At 46.5% G+C, this 27,170-nt stretch overlaps 2 protein-coding genes across 2 annotated transcripts; one reads left to right on the top strand and one right to left on the bottom strand.

The window, feature by feature from the left end:
* The first annotated feature begins 6,777 nt into the window (after positions 1-6,777).
* On the top strand, positions 6,778-7,686 carry LOC135887146 (olfactory receptor 4E2-like). The gene has a single exon (XM_065414928.1). The coding sequence runs from the start codon at positions 6,928-6,930 to the stop codon at positions 7,684-7,686; it is 759 nt and encodes a 252-aa protein (XP_065271000.1). The 5' UTR covers positions 6,778-6,927.
* A 4,179-nt stretch (positions 7,687-11,865) lies between these two features.
* LOC135886234 (olfactory receptor 4Q3-like) lies at positions 11,866-12,801 on the bottom strand. The gene has a single exon (XM_065414068.1). It carries the CDS (start codon positions 12,796-12,798, stop codon positions 11,866-11,868), a length of 933 nt encoding a protein of 310 aa, XP_065270140.1. The 5' UTR covers positions 12,799-12,801.
* Between the last annotated feature and the right edge of the window lie 14,369 nt (positions 12,802-27,170).

Below are 27,170 nucleotides of genomic sequence, written 5' to 3'. Positions count from 1 at the left end.
CGGGGCTTTTCCTGTGTGGCTGGTCAGAGCATCCGAGCTCGGACTGCTGTCCAGAGCGTCAACAGAGTGGTGCACTGTGGGATAGCTCCCGGAGCTATTAACGTCGATTTCCATCCACACCTACCCTAATTTGACATGGCCATGTTGAATTTAGCGCTACTCCCCTCGTTGGGGAGGAGTACAGAAGTCGAATTTAAGAGACCTCTATGTCGAACTAAATAGCTTTGTTGTGTGGACGGGTGCAGGGTTAATTCGATTTAAAGCTGCTAAATTCGACATAACCTCCTAGTGTAGACCAGGCCTAACAGAAGTATTGGAGCATAAGCTTTCGTGGGTGAATGCCCACTTCATCAGACGCAAGACATTTTGATAATTGATAATTAACATTGATAATTTTTACAGTTATGTTCAAAGTTAGGGTAAATTTTTAGCCCCAGTTATCATAACAAGGTTCAACTCCCTGCTCTCCCTAAAAGGAAAAAGAAGATCTGAGCCAGGGTCTCTCACACCTTTCAGGACAGTGTGCTAATCACTGAGATATGGGATATTCCAATGGAAAGCTCTCCTGTTGAAGCTGTTCCACTGTGCGCTAAATAATTGAAGAGTCATTGAGCCAGAATAAAACTGGATAGCTTGGGCCTTCATCTCTGAGGTGGGAGACCTGGAGTCTAGTCTAGTTTTCCTGCTTCATTGACAGTGGAGCAGCTTCAACAGTAGAGACTGAGGGAGGGCTACATCAGAATATTACACAGGTCAGTGGTTTGGCCACATTTCCAAGAGTTGGGACACCCCTGTATAAATCCTTTCTCCCCTCAGGTATAGGGGGGCTGTGACACTTTGTGCCCCAAAGCAACACCCTGGCACCCCCACATTCACCATTGTCATATAATTATGATATGCTTTGTACAAAAGATGCCTTGTGAAGTATCATTCTAAAAGTCTTGATCTGTTGAACATTAATAACCCATTGGATTGTATGTGCTGTCATTGTATGTGAAGTTATGAAGTTTTGCTATATGTGTGTTACTGAAAGATGTTGTGAAGTTGGAAACACCCACCACTAGCCTTTCAGATACAACTGTGCTAATGGACCAGCAACAAAGAGAATGGACCATGGAAGAGCTTATCCTCAACTGTGGATGCTTCAGTCAGCCTATGGACAATGGCTGCCATGACTCATTGGCAGCAGGCAAGGACTTGTGACCAGATCATATGATACTGAACTCCATTTTGGTACCTGTGTTTTTCCATAAACTGGGCTGGGAAATTGGCTTGAAACCAAGGGATTTCCTCCATATGGAATAAACTATAAAGTGGGGAAGTGACACAGCAGCCCACTCCCCACACAAGAGAACACTTGGAAACACCTGAGGAACGAAGACTGGACTTGGGGAAGTACTGGTGCCAGGCTAAAGGGATTTCTAGCCTGTGTATGGAAGCTTGATGGACTGTTGTACTATCTAACGGGGCAAGACACTGCTTGAGTCACATCATCATCTTCGCATGCACTTGTGGGAGCGTAGATCTGGATGATTTTGAGGGTGCTGTTTCGGTTCAATCAGAGGTAAAGCACCCCAATACAGAATGACTTAAAATAGCATGAGACAATTTTTGAAGACCATTCCTTGAAATTGATTACTTTCTGATCGATAGACGACGCATCATGCAGGATATTTCTATAGTGCCATCATTCAATATCGGTAGCGATCATCACCTACTGAGAGCCAGACTCGTGTTCATTGTGAAGGTGGAGAAAAAGGCGCTGTGTATGGCAAACAGAAGGCACCAACCGGTAGCTTTCGATGAGGCAATCCTGAAGGAAAAGATTTCTAGGGAAGATTGGAGTCTCCTGGACGACTGTGACAATTATTCTAATATGTATTTGTTATCTACTGCCCTATTTTCATTTGTTATGCTTATATTTTTGTTTCTGTTTTAACAGCTACTTTCACTTCCCCTCTTAGCCAAGATGGGGCTTTTGACCAATGTTGTTTTCTTTCAAAAATGGGAAATGGTGGCTTTTTTGGCTAGTTTTGATCCACCAGAGTGCACAAACTCCCCTCCCCCCCTCCTGCCGGAGCTCTGCTTTACTGTGTTATATCCGAATTTGTGTTATATTGCGTTGCATTATACGAGGGTAGAGGTGTATATGTTAAAAATAATAAAAGAGCCCAAGCTTATGCTAATAAGCTTATCAGAGATCACTCCGATTCCATCAGGGGCTCTGGCTGGAGCAATCCTTCCAAACCCCATCTGTCATAGGTTTCACCCCCACTCTGAACTTTAGGGTACAGATTTGGGGACCTGCATGAGAACCCCTAAGCTTAATTATCAGCTTAGATCTGGTTGCTGCCACCACCCAAATAGTTTTAAACAGCTGTTTATGAGTTATTTGGGAAACTTTGTCTTCCCTCCCAAAATCTCTCCCTCCCAAGTACTGTAACCCTTCCCTGGGTAACCTTGAGAGACTTTTCCACCAATTTTCTGGTGAACACCGATCCAACCCCCTTGGATCTTAAAACAAGGGAAAAAATTAATCAGGTTCTTAAAAAGAAGACTTTTAATTAAAGAAAGTAAGGTGAAAGGAAAACCTCTGGGAGAGAGCATACAAGTTTCTCTCACAGACAACAGATTTAAAACACAGAGGATGTTCCCCTGGGCAAAACCTTAGTTACACAAAAGAAATCCCAATTTGATTATCCCTCTAATGCACAAGACAAGTTACAAAAGAAAATAAACATAAACCTATTTATTTCTTCTCTAATACATACTACTTTAATAGGAGGCGAGGCTGATTCCTGGATCTTTCCTCTCCGGCACAAAACTAAATGAACTTTGAGACAAAGGAAATCTTCCCTCCTTCCTCTTGAAAAATCTTGTCCCCCCATGGGTTCCTCTGGTCAGGTGTCAGCTAGGCTAGGTGAACTTCTTAACCCTTTACAGGTAAATGAGGCATTAACCCTTAACTGTCTGTTTATGACACCATCCAAGGGGTTTCCTTGTGGATTCAAGTTCTTCACAGCTTCAGCTCAGAACAAGCTACCAGGCATATGAAGCATCAGTAGGCCCAGTCCTTCTAACCTTACCCTAAGGACTGGGGCCCTCCATGGACCATGAGTCCTGTCCATTTGCTGGATCAGGAAGAAGGCCCTGAGCCAGTTTAAAACCAGGCTATTTATCCAAAAATCCTCTTTGTCTGCTGGTCCCTGGAGAATCCAATTTGAACTAGTGTATGTGAACCTCTCCGGGGATGGTGTCCAAGGGCTGAGAACAGAGGAATTACATTAGATCCTAGAAGAGTTACACACAGTTCCACCACAGCATACACACAACTGTATTTTAATGCAATGGAAGGTATTAAAGCTAAGTCAGTAAGGGTTTGTCTTAATTCCATAGGGTTTGTCTAGCACATTGCGAGATAGTGTCGGTCTGTCACAGCAACACAATGGCTGATGGCATCCAGTGATGGCCATTGCAAGGCCGGGCCCATTAGAGGGGATGACTGGAACAATTCACACATGCCTGGGATTTTCAAGGAGCCAAAGGAAATTAGGTGTCCAAATTCAATATAATCCCTTATGATTCCTTGAAATTCCCAGCCAAAATTAGCACTGGCCAGTCTTAGTTCCCTTGGGCCCCTTGGAAAATCCAGCAGTCAGAAAAGCAAGTGTTAAATAATGTCCTGATGCTATTGTGTAGATTGGTGGGACTACAAGACGCTGACTTTTATTTTTCCTGGTGGGTACTCCATCCCCATTCCACCCCAAGACCCTGCCCCCACTCCACCCCTTCCCCTGAGGCCCTGCCCTTGCTCCACCTTTTCCCACCCCCCTCCCCCAGGGACCCACCCTGTGTTTGCTCACTTGTTTTTTTGTTGTTATTCAGTTGTTTTTCTCACCACATATTTTACTCAGACATCTGACACACACTTGGGAGGAAATCTGCCTCTATTAAAGATTCACTGCTTCACACCCCTTCTATTGAGTGACAGACCGATGCCAACACATTACTATATAACTCGAAAGTCTGACATACACTTTGGAGAAAAGATCTCTGATTTAAAGATTCAGCCACTCAATTCTTTGGATTTTGACCTTCATCAGCATGAAGGATTCTTAAAGTAGGAGTAAAATGTTAGTTAAGATTGCATACAGACATGTGCTAAAGTGAAAGTCCTCTGATTTTGCATCTCAAATGTTGTTATTAATATTTGTATTACAGTAACAATAAGGAACTCCAACTAACTGAAAGTTCCTGGCCGGCTGTATTATTAGTCCCATTTCAGAGATGAACAATGAGGCACAGAGAAATTAGACCAGCTCTACCTCCCCACCCACTAGGCCACACTTCCCTCCCATGAGTCCAGATTTCTAGTCCCTCTCCCCAGCACTAAGGACTGTTATAGGACAGGCAGTACTTATGTTTCAGGAAACATATCTCTTTGGGTCTGATTCCTCTTGACACTTTAATAATTCTTTTCTATTCTATTCAAGTTCTCCTTACGGAATGAAAGTCAGGACTCCTGGGTTCTATCCCCACCCCACAGCTGTGGGGTGGGAGAAGAGCAGGATCTAGTGGGCTAGAGGAAGGGGGCTGGGAGTCAGGACTTCTGGGTTCTATGCACAGCTATTGGAGAAGAGTGTAATCTAGTGGGTTAGAGCAGGGGCCTGGGATTCAATATGCCTGAATTCTCCTCCTTGGGTCGATGCCCTTGCATCTGATCAATGCAAAGATGTCTTGCTCCTCTATTAAGCATAATACAATCCAGCTTAAAAACCCTAGTGAATTGTGGGATGTGTTATTGTTTGTGATCAGCATTTCTAAACTCAGTGTCAGTGTGCAAACCTTCCGGGGAGTCCAGCCCTGCACGCCAATCTCACCCACGTGAAATAGCTCAGCCAGCACATCAGCCAGCACATCAGGAGAGAGAGAATTTGACTTGTGCTGTTCTGAAGATCTTCTGCCTGCACATCAGTGGAAAGAGCTCATGGCTGCTTCTTCCATCAGGATATTACCAGATCCACTGGCATACAATGGGTTAAATCCCCCCACTCTCTTCATCCAGCCTGCTTACCTCTGGAGAAGCTAAGAGCAACTAGATTGCAGTGTAGACTCTCATACAAACCCATCTATCTCTCACCATACACCTCTCGCTCGCTCGCTCGCTCACTCTCTCTCCTTGTATCTCAGGCATGTTTTCCAAACATTAATCATTCTCATGGCTCTTCTCTGAACCCTCTCCAATTTTCTCAATGTGTTGGCACCAGAACTGGACACCATATTCCAGCAGTGGCCGCACCTGTGCCAAATACACAGGTAACATTTTTGTCATATATAGTTGCTTTTCAGTGAGGGAGTTATTATTTTTTTATAATTGCTTGTGCTTCCCCTGTAAGCCAGGCTGTTATTTTATCATGACTGTAGGCTTCTTTTTCATTGTGAGCTTGTGGTCTTTTGGGCATTTAGTAAAATGTTTTAAACAATACCCTATGATCAGTCACATTATTTTCTGTTCATTCTTTCTCCCAGCTGATTTGGCTTATGATTATTTTCAGCTTTGTGAAATTGGCCCTTTTAAAGCACCATATAGATATAGCTATAGCTATAGGTATAGCTATAGATATAGATATAGATCACTGGTCTGGACTTTATTCTGTTTGCACATTGTAAATGTGATCAAGCCATAATCACTTGTGCCTAAGCTACCATTAATTTTTAATTCCGTGATCAGTTCTTACTTATTTGTCAAGGTGAGGTTTAATACAGAATTTCCCTGCGTTAGATGCAACACCTTTTAAGTTAGAAAATTGCTATCTGTAATATTTAGAAATTTCAAGGATGCTTTAGTAGTGACAGCAGGAGACACCTCCACCCCTCAGCTTATGTTACTCCAATTGGAATCTTCAGTAATTACGCAGGGCTTTTTTTTCCACTACACATCATTGATAGCTGTTCATCATTGATAACTGCAATGATAGCATTAAGGAGCTGTTCATCTATCTATCGATCTATCTGTCAGTGTTGGTGGCTATTTGCTGTTCTGAAACTGCAGGGTTGATTAAGCCTTAGTATTAATTAATGTAGGATAGTAAATGCTTTAATTACTAAAGCATTCATACCCAAAAAGCAAAATCTTTATCTGTATTGCAGAGTTTTGCAGTGGAAAGAAATTGCCATCTCAGCACCATGGATTCAGCAAATTCCACGCTGTAAGATACCAAACATAGCTGTGTGTGTATATATTTGTATTAAAAGGGTGAGGCTGAAGTTTAAATGCAGTAAGTAAGGAGAATAGTGGATGAATGAATGGATGGTTGCAGATGGATGAACAGATGGATGGATGGATAGATATAGACGGATGAACGAATGGATATATGTAGATGGATGAATGGATGGATAACTGGGTAGATGTGTGTGGATGGATGGAATGATGGAAGGATGCAGATGGATAGATGCATGAAGGATCTCTCTACCCATCAATTAATTCCTTTATCTATCCTCTATCTCTCTAAGCACTATCTCTCTGTCTAAGCTCTGACCATCTGCCAGTGTCTAGTTCTCTTTGTCTCTAGGTTGTCACACTGTTGCACCCCTGAGGTGTCTGGGGCTCTTACTAAAGGCTGTCCAGTTGGTTCCCTAGCAAAGGCCTGGGGAGCTGTCTGTCCTGCCAGGCTGGGCCAACAGGGAGACCAGCCAACACCCAATAGCCACGGCATTTTGCTCTTCTATTTGTGCAGGTCCAATGACCCGCTGAGACCTGGCAACACTGGCGCAGTGCATGAGATTGTCTTGCTGGGCCTCTCACAGCCCCGGGTCCTTAGCCTGGCTTTAGCCATCCTGCTCCTCCTCTCCTACGCCACCGTGCTGCTGGGGAACCTGTCCATCATCCTGACCATCCGTGCCGAGCCGCGCCTGGCTGCCTCCCCCATGTACTACCTCCTGGGCAACCTCTCCCTGGTGGACCTGTGCTACACCTCGGTCACCACCCCCCAGATGGCCCTGGGGCTGCTCTTTGGCCATGCCACCATCTCCTTGGGCGAGTGTCTGGCTCAGCTCTTCTTCCTGCACTTCTTGGGCTGCACTGAAATCTTTCTCCTCACCGCCATGGCCTACGACCGCTATGTGGCCATCTGCCAGCCCCTGCACTACATGGCCATCATGAGCTGCCGCACCTGCGCCCGGCTGGTGGCCGGCTCCTGGATGGGGGCCCTGGCCCACTCTTTGGTACAGACCCTACTGGCCACCACCTTGCCCTACTGCGGCCCCAACCGCATCGACCACTATTTCTGTGATGTGGCCCCGCTGCTGGGCGTGGCCTGCACTGACACGTCCCTGGTGGAGATCCTGGTGGTGTCCAACACCGGGGCCATCTCCCTGGGCTGCTTCCTGGTGCTGCTGGTTTCCTACGGGGTCATCCTGGCTGCCCTGCGGCGCCGCTCCGCTGAGGGCCGGCGCAAGGCCCTGTCCACCTGCACGGCCCATCTGATGGTGGTGGCCATCTTCTTTGGACCCTGCATCTTCATCTACACTCGGCCCTTCTCCACCATCCCAGCTGACAAGGTGGTGTCGCTGCTGGCCACAGTGGTGACGCCCATGCTCAACCCACTGATCTACACCCTGAGGAACACGGAGATGAAGGGAGCCATGAGGCGGCTGTGGGGCAGGTGGGTGAGAGCAGAGAAGTGACTCAAGGGCCTCTCTGGGTGGCTTGCCAATTTGCTGTTATTCTGCGGTTTAATGTCTTGGCCTTAAAGCTTCATGCCTCTGCTGGGGTATAGGCAACCGGGTAAGAGCTGTGCAGCAATGCCTCACAGGGTTGGCTCACTCAGTGCTGGGATGCTCTGGGGTTGGGAAGCTGGGTAACATCCCCACAGAACACCACATGTAGATGGCTCACCTGAAGCAGAGATGCAGCTATCTCTGGGGTGGGGCAGCTGGGTAACATCCCCACAGAACACCACATGGGGATGGCTCACCCGAAGCTGTAATGCAGCCAGCTCTGGGGTGGGGCAACTGGACAACAGTGACATTGTGTGGGAAGTGGCTACACAGCAATTTAAGATGGGAAATGCAGACAGATTTAGGCCCATCTCCTCAGAGGCATGGAGGTGCCTAATTCCAATTGGTTTCAATTAGGCACCTAAGTACCTTTGAGGGTATGGCCTTAGTTACCTGTTGGCACTTTGTGGAGCTTTGTGAATTAATAATGATAACAAGAATTGTGTTTTCTGCATTTTCTCCTCCTGCTGCTGACCACAAAGAAAACAGACTTTCACCAGGACACTGGATCTAACTTAATGCCCCTCCACTTCCACAGCAATCACCAGACGGTCTCTGATGACTCCAGCACAGCTCCCTTTAGCACCCCGAGGTGGCTGTGGAGTCAGTGCTCATTCTGAGGAGAAACCGCCCCCTACTGAGCCCTCTGCCCTGCTCCCTGCAGCACAGCACCCCCTAGAGCCCTGCAAAGCTGCAATGCCCCATTACAGTGCTAGGGGGCGCTATGCTGCAGGAAGCAGGATGGGGGCTCAGTAGGGGGCGCTTTGCCCATGCTGCCCCAATACCCCAGCATGGTGCTTGGGGGCGCTGTGCTGCAGGGAGTGGGGTGGTAGCGCATGGGGCAGGCTGTGATATAGAGCACTCCCTTGTGCAACAATAACTGCCCAACCCAACAGAGACACCACTCTGGATCTCAGCACAGGGCAGCTGGGCCCAGGTACTATGGACATGACAAGGAGGAACTGACCAACTGGCTAAATAGCCTGGAACTGGGACAAAACCTTGGTGATCCAAGGTGACCTCATTAAACAGAAGGTGTCCCTGAGTTCAGGACTCCTGGGTTCTGTACCTAGCTCTGGGAGGGAAGTGCATTAGAGTGGGTTAGCGTGGCAGGGGCTGGGAGTCAGGACTCCTGGGTTCTATCCTTGGCTCTGGGAAGGGAATAGAGCCTAGTGGTTACAGTGGGGGGAAGGGGAGTCAGGACTCTTGGGTTCTATCCCTGGCTCTGGGAAGGGAGTATGAACTAGTGGTTACAGCGGGGGGCGGGAATGGGAGCCAGGACTCCTGGGTTCTATCCCCAGCTCTGTGAGGGTAGTGAGAGCTGGCAGGTCAGAGTGGGCAGGGCTAGGAGTCAGAACTCCTCCAGGGTTCTATTCCTGGGTCTGCCACTGACTCATTGAGTGACAAAGCCACTTCCCTGCCTTGTGCCTCAGTTTCCCCATCTTTAAAACAGTACTAGAAATGCCCATCTTGCCCTAGGTAAAAAAATGTAGTGTTGTTGTAGATTTTCAAAGCTTTGGATGCCCCTTCAAATTAATGGAAATTCGATGCTTATATCTCTATGTAGCTTTGAAGATTTTAGCCATAAATGTAAAATGATAGCATTACGCTGTCTGCCGGCATGTGCGTCCATAACAGGGACATCATCTGAGCTTGAGCTTTGGACCTGCAGCACCTTTGCATGACCCACTCCCACTTGAGCTAAAGGAGCAACTCCCTCAGGAAATAGTAGTACTAGGCTTTTATCCTCCATATGCACCAGCCATTGGAAAGGGACAAGCTACACACTTGGCCAAGGAGATACACTTTCTGTAACCTGATTTGCATGCGCAGATATTCTAGCCATGCTCAGTAATATGAGTGTGCAAATTTCCACACTCAGATGTGTGTGTGTGTGTACACACACACACACACACACACAGTGTTTCTGTACCACTTATACTCTATGGCTCAGATTTAAAAGAGTATCCATTTATTAATCTTAAAATTATTTAAATAAACTATTTACAGTATGTCTTACTTTATACACTGGCATGTTTCAAATAAAGCCCTGCTAAAACCCACTCTCCAAAAGGCTGTACAGAGATAAACAAGACAGGGGACTGGAAGGTGGATGGAGGCAGGGATGAATACACACAAGTCATGAACATTTTTACACCATTCTCATTAAATTGTTTTTAACTTGCCCCCTCCTACCCAACACCCTCAAACCAGCTCCCAATTCTTCCACCATGAAAAACCAAAACACTGATGGGTCCTGAACAGAGCTGGGCAAAAGAATTTTAGCAACTGGTAAATTCACTGGAAAATGCACTTTTCGGGGCACCAAAACTATATAGCCAGAGAAGGAGCCATCTCCTTTCTAAGTGGTAGGGTACTCAGCTGGGATGTTGGAGATAGCTCCTTCTCTGGCTATTTTGTGAATGTTGTCTAAGTTCTGGGGAGAGGATGGGGGGTGGAAATTGTCCAAAACTATTCACCAATTTGTGTCAAATTCACATATAGTGCATTTTTCAGGAGGAGAAAGGATATGAAGATAGGGGAGGGTCCCAGAACCCGGGATCTAGCCCAAGTTTAAACATCTACACAGTAATTTAAAGCCCTGCCCAAGTCAGCTCACATGGGCCAGCTATGGTGTTTTATTGCAGTGTACACATACCCAAAGAGAGCACCACATCCGAAAATCCCATAGACCAGGGCATGGTGGGAGACCCAAATTTAAATCCCTTCTCCCCATCAGGCAGAGAGAGAAATTGAACTCAGGTCTCCCACATCAGTGGCCTAACCACCCCTCTAACCCATATAAGGGCAGTAACAGCTGTCCCCCTCAGCTACTTTATGAATCAGGCCTTTTAAAAACACCTGGAGACAACATGTTTCAGATTGAATTAAACATTTTGTTCGACCCAAACCAAAAAAATTTCAATTTGCCAAAATTTGTTTTCAAATTTTCAAATCTGGTTCTACTTGAACCAAGTTTTTTTGGTTTCAAAAAAAATGTCCGGACTCTCATATTTGGAACTGCCATTATTCACCCAGCTCATTTGAAAAAATTGCATGGATACTTGTGAAAAAAAAATCACCGCTTCCCCCTATCACCCACATCCTTCATAAGGAGAAATCAAAATAATAACTTCTGAAGCCGTATGAAAAATGTTGTATTTATCTTCCGGAAGAACATGTTCCCCAGTTCTTCCCAAAAGCTTTCTTTTCCTTTATGAGAGCCCTGGAGTCTTGAATCCATGTGAGAAATTTCACACACAACTCCAGGGAAAACTTTCCCACTATTTTCCAACAATGCACTGCAACTGGGTCCCAGCTGAAGGGGACCTGCAGAGTTGTGGAAACTGGCACACAGAGCCCAATGCTGCATGAAAGGTTGTGCATGGATCATCATGAAAATCTTTTTCACGAATTCCCCTGTCCACTGCCAACAACTTAAACCCAACCCCCCAAACCTACTTTATGAAATAAACCCGAAGCATTAAGGGATCATGTATGACTCCATGATTCTAACCTTGTGCAAATCTTTCTTACCATTACTCCATGACCCCCCATCTCCTTCCTAACAACAACCCAAAACCAATTAGGGCACTGAGACCACATGAAAAATTCCTCACTGATCCCATTATTAAATGTGACATTTTGCACCAGTCCTCGTGAAAATCATTCCAACCAATTCCTTCCGCCACCAACCTTAACACGACACCAAAAACACCGAGACAGTCCAAAAGCCACATACGTTTTTTCCATTGCTCCAGATGTCACATGAAAAAATTTCCACGAATCCTGCTGAAAAACATTTAACCTCCCACCCACTCACCTTCGAGACTCACTGAGGAGACACTGAAACACAAAGGGTGAAAAAAATGTGCAAGGATCCCAGTGTCACATGACAAATTTGGCAGAAATCCTCATTAAAAACTCCCTGACACCTGCCTAAGAAGAAACCAAACATATTCGTAAAACCGCATGTTTTTTTCACGTAGATCCCTATGCAATGTGCAAAACTTTACACTGATCCTCGTAAAATAAATAAATAAATGAATAAATAAATCACTCTTTTTCTCTGCTCCCATTTGACTTCTATGTCCAACAAGGGAACCAAAGCCTATGCCTCAGTCGCTTCATGGCTTCCTTGACCTCCCGATTCCTCAGGGTGTAGATTATGGGGTTCAGCACTGGCGTGATGATGGTGTAGAAGATGGAGGCCATCTTGTCCATCCGTGAGCTGGAGAAAGGCCGGAGGTAGACGAAAACGCAGGGTACAAAGATGAGGCTCACCACCATCAGGTGGGCGCTACAGGTGGACAAAGCCTTCCCACCACCCCCATCACCAAAGCGTCCCCTGAGGGTCACCAAGATGACACCATATGACCCCAGCAAGACCAGGAAGCAGACCAGAGAGATCAGGCCACTGTTGGACACCATGAGTATCTCTACCACATAGGCGTCGGTGCAAGCTAGCATGACCACCTGGGGTACATCGCAATAGAAATTATCCAGCTTGCTGGGCCCACAAAATGGCAGCCGGACCACCAACACCAGCTGAGTGGCAGAGTGGAGCAAGCCTCCAGCCCAGCAGATTGCTAGGAGGCCCAGGCAGCGGTGGCGGCGCATGGTCTCGGCATAGCTCAGTGGGTGGCAGATGGCCACGTAGCGGTCGTAGGCCATGAGTGTGAGGAGGAACATCTCGGAGCCACCCAGGAAGTGAAGGAAGAAGAGCTGGGCCATGCAGCCCCCATAGGAGATGGTGCTGCCCTCGCTCAGCAAGTCGCCAAGCATCTTGGGAGCAGCCACTGAGCCGAGGGCCATGTCGATGAGCGAGAGGTTGGCCAGGAAGAAGTACATGGGGGACTGGAGGAGGCGGGGGTCCACCCACACGGTCACCACAATGAGGAGGTTGCCCAGCAGGCTGGCGGCATAGCAGGCCAAGACCAGGCCGAAGAGGAGAAGCTGGAGAGGGCGGGAGTGGGACAGGCCTAGGAGGGTGAACTGTGAGACCGCCGAGCCATTCATCAGCTCAATGCCTGGAAGAGAGAGGAAATAATGAAATTGGGAGGTAGCACATTGGAGGGAACCCAGGAGCTTTGGCTTCCATTCTTGCCCCTGCTTTTACCCACCAAACCCCACCCCCCACCCAGCACTGTGATAGAACCCAGGAGTCCTGACTTCCAGCCCCCCCCCCTGTAACTCATTCATAGATTTATACATTATAAGGGACCACTGTGATCATCTAGTCTGACCTCTTGCATAACACAGCCATCAAACTTGCCTGAATTAACTCCCATTTGAACTGGAGCATCACTTTTAGAAAGAAAAAAGATCCGATCTTTATTTTAAAATGGTTCGACTCCACCACAGCCCTTGGTTCAATAGTTAATTGCTCTCGCTTTTAAAATTTTGCACTTTATTTCCACTTTAAATGTGCCTAGCATCAACTTCCAGCCATTGGATCATGTTAGACTTTTCTCTGCTGGATTGAAGAGCTCAAATATTTGTTCCCCATGTCGGTACTTATAGACTATGATCAAGTCACCCCATAACTTTCTCTTTGTTAAGCTAAATAGACTAAGCTCCTTGAGTCTCTCGCTCTAAGACAGGTTTTCCAATCCTTTAATCATTCTTGTGGATCTTCTCTGACCCGTCTCTAACTTAGCAACATCCTCCTTGAATTGTGGACACCAGAGCTGGACACAATATTCCACCCCTGCCAAATACAGAAGTAAAATAACCACTCTATTCCTACTTGAGATTTCCCTGACTAGGCATTTTAGGATTTCATTAGTCCTTTTGGCCACAGTATCACACTGGGAGCTCATATTCGGCTGATTATCCACCACGGCTCCCAAATATTTTTGAGAGTCACTGCGTCCCAGGATGGAGTCCCCGACCCTGTAAGTATGGCCTACCTTCTTTGTTCCTAGATGTATACATTTACATTTAGCCGTATTAAAACACATCATGTTTGTTTGTGTCCAGTTTACTAAGCAATACAGATTGCTCTGAATTTGTGACCTGTCCCCTTCAGTATTTATCACTCCCCCAATCTTTATCAATTATGATTTTATATTCTCTTCCAGATCATTGATGAAAATGTTAAAAGTGTAGGGCCAAGACTGACTTCTGAGGGACCCCACTGGAAATACACCCTCACTATGATGATTCACTGCTTACAATTACATTTTGAGCCAGTTTTTAATCCATTTCATGTGTGCCAGGTTCATTTTGTATTCTTCTGGTTTCTTAATCAAAACATTGTACAGTAGCAAGTCAAATGCCTTCCAGAAGTCCAAGTCTATTACATCAACACTATTACCTGTATCGACCAAACTTGTAATCTCATCAAAAAAGATATTATTAGTTTGACAGGATCTATTTTCTATAAACCAATGTTGATTGACTTTAATTATATTACCCTCCTTTAATTCTTTATTAATCAAGGCCTATATCAGCTGGTCCACTATTTTGCCTGGGATTGATGTCCAGATTGATAGGCCTAGGTTTCCCCTGGTTGTCCCATTTACTCTTTTTAAATATTGTCACAATGTTACCTGTCTTCCAGTCTGGAGCCTCCCCACTGTTTTGGTCATTGGGGCAGGGGGGCTGCCTCCTGGGTTTCTCCCAGCCAGCCTGAGTGCTCTAACCACTAGGCTATAGAGTCATTCCCAAGCTTGCTCTTTCGCCCAATGACTCTGTAATTATTTAGTCAGAGTGGAACAGCTTCAACAGGAGAGACTGAGCAGACCTCCCTCCCCCAATAGTCCAGTGGCTAGGGCCCATGCTTAAGAGGAATCAGAGCCCTGTTCAAACCTCATCTGCCCATCACTTGGAAGGGGAACTTGAATCCATGGTTTCCCATACCCCAGGTGCATATTGTAACAGCTGGACTGAAATGAGGGAGCTGCTTCTTTCTCCCTCCCCCTGCCCCCAGCAGCTTTCTGTGGGCTCCCCTGCAGGCCCTGATCTGGTAGGATTGGGCCCTGCAGGTGAGTTCGGCAGAGGAACGTCTGTATCCCTCCCCCCAGTTTGTACATCACATGGGGGCTTAGGTGGCTGGCCCCTAGAGCACATCTGCAGCACACAACACTCAGAGGCAGAAACATAGGCACGGAGGGAACTATTATTGGGAAACTGAGGCACTGAGTTAAGGCACCTACAGCATGGGGGGGGGGGGCAGAAATCCCAGTGAGGCCAGATTCTTGTATTTAGGTGCCTAAAGTGGCAGTCAGGGGCCAAAGTCCCTTGGGGAATCTAGCCCCCATTCACACACAACCACAGTCACACACAATACAGTCACTGCCACACTGACTAGCCCCTCTCCCACCAGCCCCATGCCAAGCTGTTAACCGGGCTCACCTCCCCATACCCACCCCTGTGGGCAATGGGCAAGTGCCCTGCAATGAGTCATACAACCCAGCCTCAGCTCCCAGCTGGGGAGGGGGTGCGCATTGCACCCCAATGGTCCTGCAGAGAGCGCTGTCCCTTTGTACCCCAGCCCAAGGATCAATACCTCTAATCTCAGCTGCCTTCACTCCCTTCAGGGGCAGCTCGGCATCCTCCAGGGCTGGAGACCTTCTCAGGGCACAGATGGTCCCCACAGTGACTGGTAGCAGGGAGCAAAGATCTGATCCTAGAGTGGATGGAGTCCCACTTGCTTGCCCAAGAAGAAGCAACAGGCAGGGAAGGAGAATGTGCAGGGTGAGTGTAGAGATAAGGCTTAGAACCCAGGAGTCCTGGCTCCCAACTCTCCCTGCTCTAACCCACCAGACCCCACTCCCCTCCCAGTGATTGGGATAGAAACCAGGAGTCCTGAGGCCAACATAAAGAGGCAGCCCTCATCCTTTACCCTATGGCAGCTACAGCTCAGACCAGCTATACAGAACAGTCTGTCTCCAAAGCACCAAGACACAGCAGAAATATTTGACAAGCCACAGACCCCCATGGAGATGGCACCCTGGGAAAACACATCTCTTCAGTCAATGGCAGTCCCCACAGAAGAGCTAATCAGAGACTCTGATGTCAGAGCAGGGTGGGGGCTGGGAGTCAGGACACCTGGATTCCAGCCCCAGTTCTGGGAGGGCAGGGAAGGCTAGTGGCTAGAGCTGTGTTTCCATGGTCCCCTCAGTGTTTGGCCTCTCTGCTGAGGCTGCTGGCCAGGGAACTGCTTAGTGCAGCTGGGATGGAATTTTCTTCCACAGGGTCAGCTGTCTCGCTCATACGGGGACCAAACAAGGTACAATGATAATTATAGGCTTATGACAGAGTCATAGAGAAATGGACCCTTACTTCTTCCCCAACCACTCTGCGCCAGCCAGTCACCTGCCTGGAATCCCCTAGAGGGGAAAGGCCCCATATCCCATTCTCTGTCCCCCTAAGCCTCCTATCCTGGGGCCATATGGAAGCCAGCTCCTCCTATGGGAAAGGCCTCATATTCCATTCCCCACACCCCTGAGCCAGCCAGTTCCCTGCCCTGGGGCTGGAGTGAAGCTGTGCCCCCTAGGAGGGAGAGACCTCATGCCCCATTCCCGACACCCCTGAGCCAGCCAGTCCCCCGATTCAGAAGAATAACACTTCTGTAATGGCCAGGTTTCAGTCCTACAGCAGTGGGCAGCAGACAGTCTGTACATGTACAAACCCCCATAGGTGTGTCTACACCGCAAGCCTGGGTCTGGGACTCGAGCCCACAAGCTCAGTGTTTCTAAGCCTGGGCTTGAGTGTCCAAACTGAGTAGTCACCCTGAGTTTACAATTACTGGACCCTGTTGGAGAATAACAGAGTTCTCACTTTTTGTTTGGGTACAGCAAATCAGATACTTTATTTTCTTTCTCTCTATCAATTGCATAGAGGGAGAGAGCTAAGCAGGTCTCTCAACAGGTAAACAATTACAGCAAGCATTTATACCTTTTGTTACAGACAATAATAAGCAACAGTTGCATTTTGTTTATACATAGGTCATTCTGATATCTTGTTTTGCTCACTAATGTAGACTCTTAGTCTACATTCCATATTATCTACACATTATCTACACAAGGTCGCAACAACTTCTCACACAGTTCTTTCCCACTCGCCTCACACATTCCTCACTTCAACAAATCTCGCGTTATTAGGGTTACAGTTAACCTAACTCTTGCTAACGAACTGTCATGCATTGCATCCCCTTCCTGTCAGTTCTTTCTCTGCTTCCACAACACCCCCTTTTGTACTACTAGTACAACAAACATTTTCAAATCTCTATTTGCATTAAATCTCGGAATTCAGATTCTACATCAGATGCTTCAACCTTAGGGGTTTTGATTGGATGTAATGACAATGCATGATGAGCATGGACATGAAAGGTATTACTATTATTACATCCTTTACAACGACAATAACATACTCCTGCACAACACAAGCAATAATATTCCCATAGCGATAATATGATGGGGTTGTTGTACAATCTTAGTCCTATAACACAATACATCATACTTAGTACATAAGGTGGATACTCTATAAGCTGTCTGAAAGGCATACTTTTTAACTTGATATATATTTTGAAGCATGTGAATTTGCCCTTGTAATTCAGAGATTTTCTGAACCTCTGGTAACAGTGAAAGCAAATTTTGAAATCGATCAGGTACTAAACTAGTCCAATTAAAGGGTATCTGGAACCTAAGGACTACTTGCAAAATTCTATCTGCAGGCCAGTAAATAATATGATTGCCTGCAGTGGTAATGAGATTAAAATGTATGTCTTGCAATGTGGTGGCTTTAACATACACACAGCTATCATTAGCTTGAAAAAAATAAGTGTCCTGTCAGGGTAGTTCCTTGTCCCCTACCCTCCCAGCAAACATAGTCATGAAGAGTAACAACTTCTCCTGGCTTCAGTTTACGGATACACTGAAGCTGTGGGGGTTGTAACGGCCAAAATGTCCATTGACTCCCTAACCCCATCCAAATGTCAGATATAATCCCAGGAGCACTGACTAAAAATCGATTGGGCATACCAGGAGGTCTAATTTCCCAGATGTCTCAGTGAATTACCCAATCCCACATGCATCCTCCCCATGGACCCGGCAGGATTCGGTATGTGGGAGCCCACACCCCCCCCCCCAACCAGTCCATATGCTTGGAAGGAGCACTGAGAATGTCTGCACTTCCACCCAGAAAGTCTCCAAGTATGTCTCCATGGCCACAGATCAGATGGTACTCCTGATGTGTCTGTAAGGGCAGTGGGCCAAGACTGATGCTCTAGATCATTCCGAATGGCCATTAGCTGGTCATTCAGGAAATCCTGAATTTCTGAACATGCTAGATCCCACTGCAATGCCTTCCCAGCCTCAGTGATATTCAATACCATCTCTGTCAGCAACTTCTGGGTCATTGAACTAAGGGCAGAAATAACATGTAACTCACCAACTCCAGCCTGTACCTGGGTTAGTTGTACTCCAGAAACAAGGCCAGTAGTCTTCTCTAGTTGCCCCAATTTCTCATCATGTTCTTGGTTCTTAAAAATATTCCAAACTGCTGCTGCACTATTGGCCCCATCCCAAAGGGATCCGGTCAAGTCTCTCTTCTTTCTAGAGGAAATAACCCAAGCCCTCTGTTGTGCTAATCTAATGGCAGCCCCCTGTGAGCAATTTGGGTATGTAGAGGTAATCTGGAAACTGGATAAGGGCAATGAAAATTTAACAGTCCCTAGTGTAGTGTTAATCACAGTCCATTGATATCCTAATACATCTCTCTTTGGTGTAGTACTATACCACATCTGTTGGTTGAACACCTTTATGTAGTTCCGGGAGGCATTGATATTAATGGCATAAGAAGGGGTGTATTGCAATAAGGTACAGGTCACATAATTAGTCACTGGAATAATTTCTATGCAGGTAAAATTTCCAGTGGCAAAACAAACTCTGGGTATTCGTTTAATTGTTCACTAATTGGGTGACCAAATAACAATAAGGGCCTCTCTCATTTAACACAGTGCAAATTCCAGGAACATTTGCTATAGAACCCATCAATTGTAATTACAGATTCTTGGGGTTCACTGGTAGTGATATCATATACTTTTATCTCCACTGATCCATTCAATTGTTCGCTTATATGGGATATCCTGAACCTTAAAAATATATTTCTTCAAACAATATTTAAATAAATCACTAAAGTGTGAAGGCCTTAGTCATTGGTTTTATCAAATATATGGCATTGTCTGTATTTGGATGTGTTACAGGGGTAATAGTGTAATGGAGGAGATGGCAGGGGCAATGGCAACAAGGTGCCTTTGGTACTTATCATTTAAAATCCAATTAGGGAGGGCAATACATGCTGAAGGACTTATCCAAAACACAGGGTGCAGCCTGTAGAATAAACCCCAAAATCCAATCAATACCACGTTCCCAAGCATGGGTCCCACAAGTTTCTTCCTGCCACTGTATAATTCTTTGTTTCTTCACCAGGGTCAATTCTTAATGTCTCTTGTAGTCAGGAATCCCTGGACTTTGTGGTTTCAATGAAGCAAGTGTTCCTTCTTCTCTTTTCCTGAAACAGTGTGGTTTAGCATCATACAGGGGAGAGGTTACTAGCACATCACCCTGTAATGGTTTTGCTTCTTCTAGAAAAATCCAAAGGCACAGTAGGTCTGTCAGTGGACAAGGGAGAGGTTACTAGCACTTCACCTTGTCTTTTTTTTCTTCTTTCTTTTTCCTGCTGTCCAGAAGACACAGCAGAGCTAGAAGGAGAAATAGGCTTATCATCAGTCGGAGAGTCCTCCCGAGGTGGAGGGGTCTTTTTACAGTGAGAAGCATGGGTCCAGGCAGGTAGTCCTTGGCACTTCACAGCGGTGTTGGTGGTTAACAGGACTTGGAAAGGGCCTTTCCAGCATGGAGCCAAAGCAGTCTTTCGTTGATGGACTTTACGTAGACTCAGTCTCCTTGTTTCAATGAATGGCAGGGCTGGTAGGGTCTTTGGGTAGCACTTCTTTTATCTGTGAGAAAAGAAACCTAACACATTTCATTAATGCCTGGCAGTGTTTTGCAGATCTCATAGTTGCTTGGGCACATTCAGGCCCCCCTTTTCTTGGCTGTCAGCCAAGTCTTAGCTGTGGGTAGTATCCTTGGATGGGGCCAGCGTCTCATCTTTGGACTGAGCTTGCTAGCTATTTTTTTCCTCAGTTAACTCATTCTATTCTTTTTCCTTCTCCCCTTCTTGGCTTCTTTTAACCTACAAAGGAAACTTCCACTCTTCACTCATACACCTTTTCCCAACAATGAACACATACACATTGCCATTATACAGTACATTAGTCTTATTATTCAATGTATGCCATGTACACCCTTCCAGTAAAATAACTTTATTACAGAGCTTTGGAGCAACAAACCAGGACAAGCACACCCACTTTTGAGGAGTTCACTCGGTACAACCTCTGCTGTCCAATAGCTTTCCTCCCTTCCCAGCCCTCTGGCTAGAAATCTGAGGTAGCCAGAAGGATCCCATGGGCAATATGGGGAGTGGGTTAACCTTCCATGTCCTTGCTTCCAAAGACTGTTGGTATGCAAATTTTAACAACAATTTTTTTCAATTAAAAAAATCTGGCCAATGAAGTTTCTTTTTCTTACTTAAGCAAATGTATTAGACTTTAGTATATCACATTTTCCTGGTTTATCCAAACACTTTGTATTCCAAGTTGAATAAAACAAGTATCTGCTTTTTGATTTAACCCTTCTATTTAATTTTGAACTAGACTGTCTTATGAAAATATTAAACCCAACAATTCTGGCCACAAGACAAACACCACAAGACAGGACAAAGAATACAAAAATAATTCCTATTGTACCAGTAAATGCATGGTACATTGAATGCTGTTCAGCTGGCATCCGTTTTCTCTGATGATCTGAAAGACAAAAGAACAGAGGTCTACCCCTTCTGGGTAGTCAGTCATTGCATAATAGATTTCCTTTATATACACATACTCTTGTTGATTTTAGACAAAACAGAGAAATTACCCCATATTTCCTTGTATTTGTTTCATAGGCAGCCCAGATTTCAGTGGCTTCTACCTTATTAGTTAGAAAATTGCATTAATACAGATGCTTTCTGGCTTGCTTCCAGATCCAAAGCTATCCACAGCTTAAAGATTCTTACTTTAAAAGGGTCACAATTAACTTTCCCAGACTTTTGATTGCCTTTTACTTCTAACTCCTGCTTTCAAACACCCAGTGATCTGAAAGAGACAACACAACCTATATTGGTAGGTTTGCATTTCTTTTACCTCTGCTACAATATACACTGCACATGTTCTGGGGAAAATGCACATCCTATCCACAATTCAATTTCCACAACACTAGCCACATCAATTTCTACACAAGGTGGAACTGTTTCTTTTGTGCTTACAAAATCTCTATGCACCCCGAGTAAAGTGACAGCTCGACCACACAGAGCCAGGGGCACTGTCCTTCTCTCTCTTTTTACCAGATATTTTATCTGCTATTTTGTTACCCAAAAACAAATTCAAATATTTTATTCTTGACCTTGAACGCAGATTAACTTTCTCTTTATCTCTGGACCAAGCTGAATTTCAAATTAACCCGTTCCTTTCCTCAATAGACAAATTGCTCCCATTTTGTGTCAGAGGCTTTTTGGTGATTAAAAGCTCCTCTGAGATGTATGATCTTATCTAGATTGAAGATACCTTCTAGTGGGCATTGTTTAGATGAATTTTCACGCGTGTAATGATTCCAATTCTCTAAATACCTGCAGGTTTTAGGACCATAATGTACATACATGAAATAAGCTGGGGTACCCTTAGGGGGTGAGAGGGAATCCTTAGACTGTCCAACACCCATTTTCCAATCACACACACAGGGAGGATGCCCTGTCCGCTCTAGCGGCACATAAACTAAGGATCTCTCCCTACAGGGTACTCACATAGGAGAGGCTAACGAGGATGGCCATGACCCTCCTACACCTCCCTTCAGCAAAGAGCGTCGGCTAGTCTCAGAGAGACGGCGCCGCTTACTCTGTTGTATCCAGTGAGATGATCAGACTGTCAGTGGCTCACACGGAGAGGAAAAGGGGAGGGAAGATGGGTTCACACACTCCTAGACCCAGGTAGCCTCCTCGCCGGACGATGCCAGGCCGAGTTAGCCCACCGTGGGTCGGATCTCCTAAAAGATCCTCTAGTTACCGGGCTTGCGTTAGAGTAGTTCTGGTCACGAGCCAAAAGACTTCGCAGAGTACTCTGGGCGTCTTCCGGTAACACTCAATTCACACTGGTGTACACACACACAAACACACACACCAAGGCCTTATTCCAGGTACTATTCCCAAGTACCTCGATGCATCACTCGAGGCAGTAACAACCCCTCCTGAGGCGGTAACAACTCCTCAGCACCGGTGCATACCTATGCACCTCGCATATGCGTTCAGGGGGTGGCAAACAATTCCCCTACGCCGCTCTGCATCTGACCTTGCTGCACAGTCAATAAGTTCGGATGGCGTGAGCCCAACAGGGACAGACGGCCCCACGGACAGTCCTCCTCTGACACCCCAATAGAGATTTCAAAAGGTCTCCTACCTCTATTGTGGCGCCATGGGGTTCGAAGGGGAACGATCCGTAGCAGCTGCCGGTGCCTCTGTGGGCGTTGCCATCCCGGACGAGCCCCCAAATTGTCGGAGAATAACAGAGTTCTCACTTTTTGTTTGGGTACAGCAAATCAGATACTTTATTTTCTTTCTCTCTATCAATTGCATAGAGGGAGAGAGCTAAGCAGGTCTCTCAACAGGTAAACAATTACAGCAAGCATTTATACCTTTTGTTACAGACAATAATAAGCAACAGCTGCATTTTGTTTATACATAGGTCATTCTGATATCTTGTTTTGCTCACTAATGTAGACTCTTAGTCTACATTCCATATTATCTACACATTATCTACACAACGTCGCAACAACTTCTCACACAGTTCTTTCCCACTCGCCTCACACATTCCTCGCTTCTACAAATCTCGCGTTATTAGGGTTACAGTTAGCCTACTCTTGCTAATGAACTGTCATGCATTGCATCCCCTTCCTGTCAGTTCTTTCTCTGCTTCCGCAACCCGGATCTCACAACCATGCTTATGTGTCTGCACTAAGCAGACCCAAGTCAAACCAACTGTCCCCAGGATTCCTTGCACCCTCCACAGCTGTAGCCACTCCAGCCCTGTGTTTGTGGCACCCTGTGGGAAAACTTGACTGTCCATCCAGCGATACGTTACTGGAAATTGTCTCAGCTCCTCAACACGTCCTTTTGAGCCATCTTTTGGATCTGCACACTCCCAGCAGCCAGAGTCAGCAACACGGAGGAGGCACCATTTGAAAAGCTTGTCCTGCTTACACTTTCACTGCTGTTTCAGGAAACAGGCCGAGCCTCCAGGAGACATTTGAGCAATGTTTTCTAACCTACTGAAGGCACCTGCTGGGGGAGGAGGATGACACAGACATGGCAGACTCCAACTGGCTGAGGCTACTCACGATTCTCGGGATAGTCACTGAAGCCTTCTATGTAGATTGGCCTTTCTGGAGAGGGGCCACAAGTGCAGACTGGTGGGATCACATCATCATGAGGACCTGGAATGACCAGGAGTGGGTCTAGAGCTTTTGCACGGAGAAAGTGACCTTTCTGGAGTTTATTGAGCAGCTTTCCCTGCCCCTCCCATTCCAAGATACACATATCTAGTATATATCTATGAACAAAGAATGTCGGCCATATTTACAGGATAGGAGCTCTACCCTGGGAAGCAGGGACTCTGAAAAAGATGTTGGGGTCATTGTGGATGATCAGCAGAACATGAGTTCCCAGTGTGTTGCTGTGGCCAAAAGGACTAAGGTGATCCTGGGATGCATAAGCAGGGGAATCTCCAGTAGGAGTTATTCTACCTCTGTATTTGACACTGGCACAACCATTGCTGGAATCCTGTGTTCAGTTCTAGTGCCCACCATTCAAGAAGGAGGTTGCTAAATCGGAGAGGGCTCAGAGAAGAGTCACAAGAATGATTAAAGGATTAGAAAACACGCCTTATACTGATAGACTCAAAAAGCTCAATTTAATATACAGACGGTTAAGGGGTGACTTGATTAAGGTCTAGAAATACCCACATGGCAAACAAATATTTAATAATTGGCTTTTCAATCTAGCAAAGAAAGATATTACTCAAGCCAATTGCTGGAAGTTGATGGCAGACCAATTCAGACTGGAAATAAGGTATACATTTATAATGGTGATAATAATTAACCAATGGAACAATTTATCAAGGTCATGGTGGCTTCTCCATCATTGAAAATTTTTAAATCAAGATTGGATGTATTTCTAATAGATCCGCTCCAGGAATTATGTTGGGGAAGTTCTGTGGCCTGTGTTACACAGGAGGTCTGAGTAGATTATCACAATGGTCCCTTCTGGCCTTGGAATCTGTGAATCTATGAAACCATAAGGTTGGCCATGCTGGTCCAGAAGTGGGTTGCTATAACCATCTGGAACCTGGTGACTCCTGACTGCTACATGCCTGCTGCTAACCAGTTTGATGCTGGCAAGTTGACTGTGGATGGCTGTGAGGCAATCAGGAGTGTGATTTACCAAATGTGGTGGGCATAAACAATGCCCTGGAAGTAATTGCCCATTTGGAGAGAATGGCGGTGCCTGAGCCATTGATGGAACTTGTGCCCATAGTTTGCCCACAGCAAGGTACACAAGAATACATAACCACTAAGGGTACTACTCCAGTGTTACACAGGGTCATATGGACCACAGCGGCCAATTTATGGATGCCAACATGGGCTGCACTGGAAAAGTTCATGATGCTAGGGTTTTCCACCAACCAGGAGTCTAGCGTCTTGGACACTGTCATAAATGACATTGTTACAACTGGAGTAACTGTTCCCGCTGTATAACAGAGAAAGGTATAACACCATCCAGTGGCTAAAAGTTGAAGCTAGACAAATTCAGTCTGGAAATAAGGTATAAATTTTTAACAGTGAAAGTAATTAACCTATGGAACAATTTACCAAGGGTCATAATGAATTCTTCATCACTGACAACTTTTAAATCGAGATTGGAGGTTTTTCTGCTCTAGGAACTATTTTGGGGGAGTTCTCTGGCCTGTGTTATGCAGGAGGTCAGACTAGATGATCACAATGGTCCCTTCTGGTCTTGGAATCTATGAATCTATGAGCCAGCCAGTCCCTCCACCTGGATCTGATCCAGATCCTCCTAGAGGTAACAACCATGAAATGAACAAGTGAGTTTCCAGTGTCTATCTGCCAGCAGCCCCAGAAGAGAAGCTGAGGGCGAATGGACCATGGAAACTTAGCCCCTCTCTCTGCCCTGTAGGGCCAAGGGGGCAGATTGGCATAGAGGGGGCTGCTATATATTGGGGCTTGGAGGGATCACAGCCCCCACTCTGGGTTCCATAGGTGCCGACTCTGGGTGCTCAGCACCCACTGGCAGCCAGCTCCCCCCTCCCTCCCAGCGCCTACCTCCACCGTGATCAGCTGTTTTGTGGCATGCAGGAGGCTCTGGGAGGGAGTGGGAGGAGTGGGGATGGGGCATCCTGGGGGAAGGGGCGGAACTGGGCGGGAAGAGGCAAGGTGAGGGCTTGGGGGAAGGGGCTGGGGGGGGGGGGAGGGCCTGAGATGGAGCGGGGGGTTGAGCACCCACCCCCGGGCCCGGAGGAAGCCGGCACCTATGTTGGGTTCACACAGAGCCATTTACATCATGCTGTTTTTAATACACGGTAATTGGGCACTCAACTACATGGCATTTCTCTGCCTGTCTCACCATAACAGGATAACTTTGGAAAGCCACATCGGAACAATTCCAGCATTTCAGGGAACGTTCTAGGCACCAGTCGGTAGAAACCTATTGTGATCCAGGAGCCCCATGTTGGCAACAAACGGGTACACACTTATGAGTCTATACCCGGGGACTTGCCTAGACAGGCCTAGAGGAGCATGTTTCCCTGCGATCGCCATCTTCACCATACTTCACTGAAGGAGCCGTGTGTGGTCTTTGCCGAAAACTAAGAACCCTTTGGTTGTCATGGCTATTGCAGGATGCATGTACGGAAAATATTTTAAGCTTTGTCTAGCCTGGAGAACATTGTGTTCCAAAGCTGCTGGCAGTGAAACCGGTCACCTGGGGTGGGGGGATCCTCAGCGCTAACTCAGCCAAGAATGAGAACAATTGACATCTTTCAACCCAGCCCAGCCAAGCATTTACAAGCACAAAAGAGGGCAAGAAAAAGACCTTGAATATGGAGACCATTGGGGCAAACTGAAGTTAACTAAATGCCCTGGTGACAAAAAGAGACAAAAGGTCTGGAACTGTGTAATAGCAGAAAGGGCAGAAGACAGGATCCACTAGGTAGGCGACACTCTGCCAGCATGAGCGTCTCATGACAAGTGGATCCCAGCTCTCTCAGCTGGACAAGTACTGTCTGGACCGATCACTGGGTGAGAAATACCTTATTAGCCAGGAGAGGAAATCGTTAATCAGTAGGGGCTCTAGATGGAGTTTTATATTTGTGTTTGATCTGTAGCCATGATTCCAATCCTTATACTGGCTTCTGTTTGAATCTTTATCTTAAGCTTTGTCCACCAAACATCTCTTTGGTTTCAGTATAGACACGACTAAGCCGTGTGCTAAGGCTGAACTGAGGTGAAACTAGTGAACTGGGGGACGCTGCTTCCAGGGAGGCAGCGAATCTGTGTGCACTGCAGATGTGCAGAGGTTGAGGGACTGGGCACTTGAGTATAGCGCAGTGGGGTGTGCAGACAGGTTGGAGGGATCTGTGCCCTGGGACAGAGCAGGACTCTGGGGGTAACAATCTCCAGAGATATAGGCCCAGATTCTCTCTGCCCCACCCCAAAAGAGTCTAAGGGCTGGGGGTGCAAATTGCCAGCCTGCAAAGGGGAAGAGTGAGTCTCACAGAGCCTGGAGTGGGGCACTTGTGTTGCCAGCAATGGATAGTTCGGGGTGAGTTTCCCCAAGTGGGCACAGACAAGGCTCCCTCGTGCTGTAAGCAAGTGGTAGCGATTCACCCTGTGCCCCTTGGGTAACCCCATTAGGGTCACAGTGGCTGATTTAGGTGAAAATGGGAAACGTGGAAAAGGCTGATTTCCATTACAACCACCATTTGGTTGCTCTGGTTACAGGGGTGAGGAGTGACTTCAGGATTAGCATTTGGGTAACGGTTGGAGTTCGAGTTAGTGAGCCCTTCATCCCACTCTGTGCAGTCCCTCCAACCAGCCCCCTCACTGCTTCTCGCCAACCAGCCATGCTTCTCACCCCCACTCCATCTAGCCCTCCCAGCCGGGCCTCTCACCCCTCCAGCCAAGTCCCTAACCCCCACTCCAGCCAGCCTTCCCAGCCAACCC

This window comes from Emys orbicularis, chromosome 12, assembly GCF_028017835.1.
Source record: "Emys orbicularis isolate rEmyOrb1 chromosome 12, rEmyOrb1.hap1, whole genome shotgun sequence".
Lineage (NCBI taxonomy): Eukaryota > Metazoa > Chordata > Testudines > Emydidae > Emys > Emys orbicularis.
This window is presented reverse-complemented; position numbering and strand designations above follow the sequence as displayed.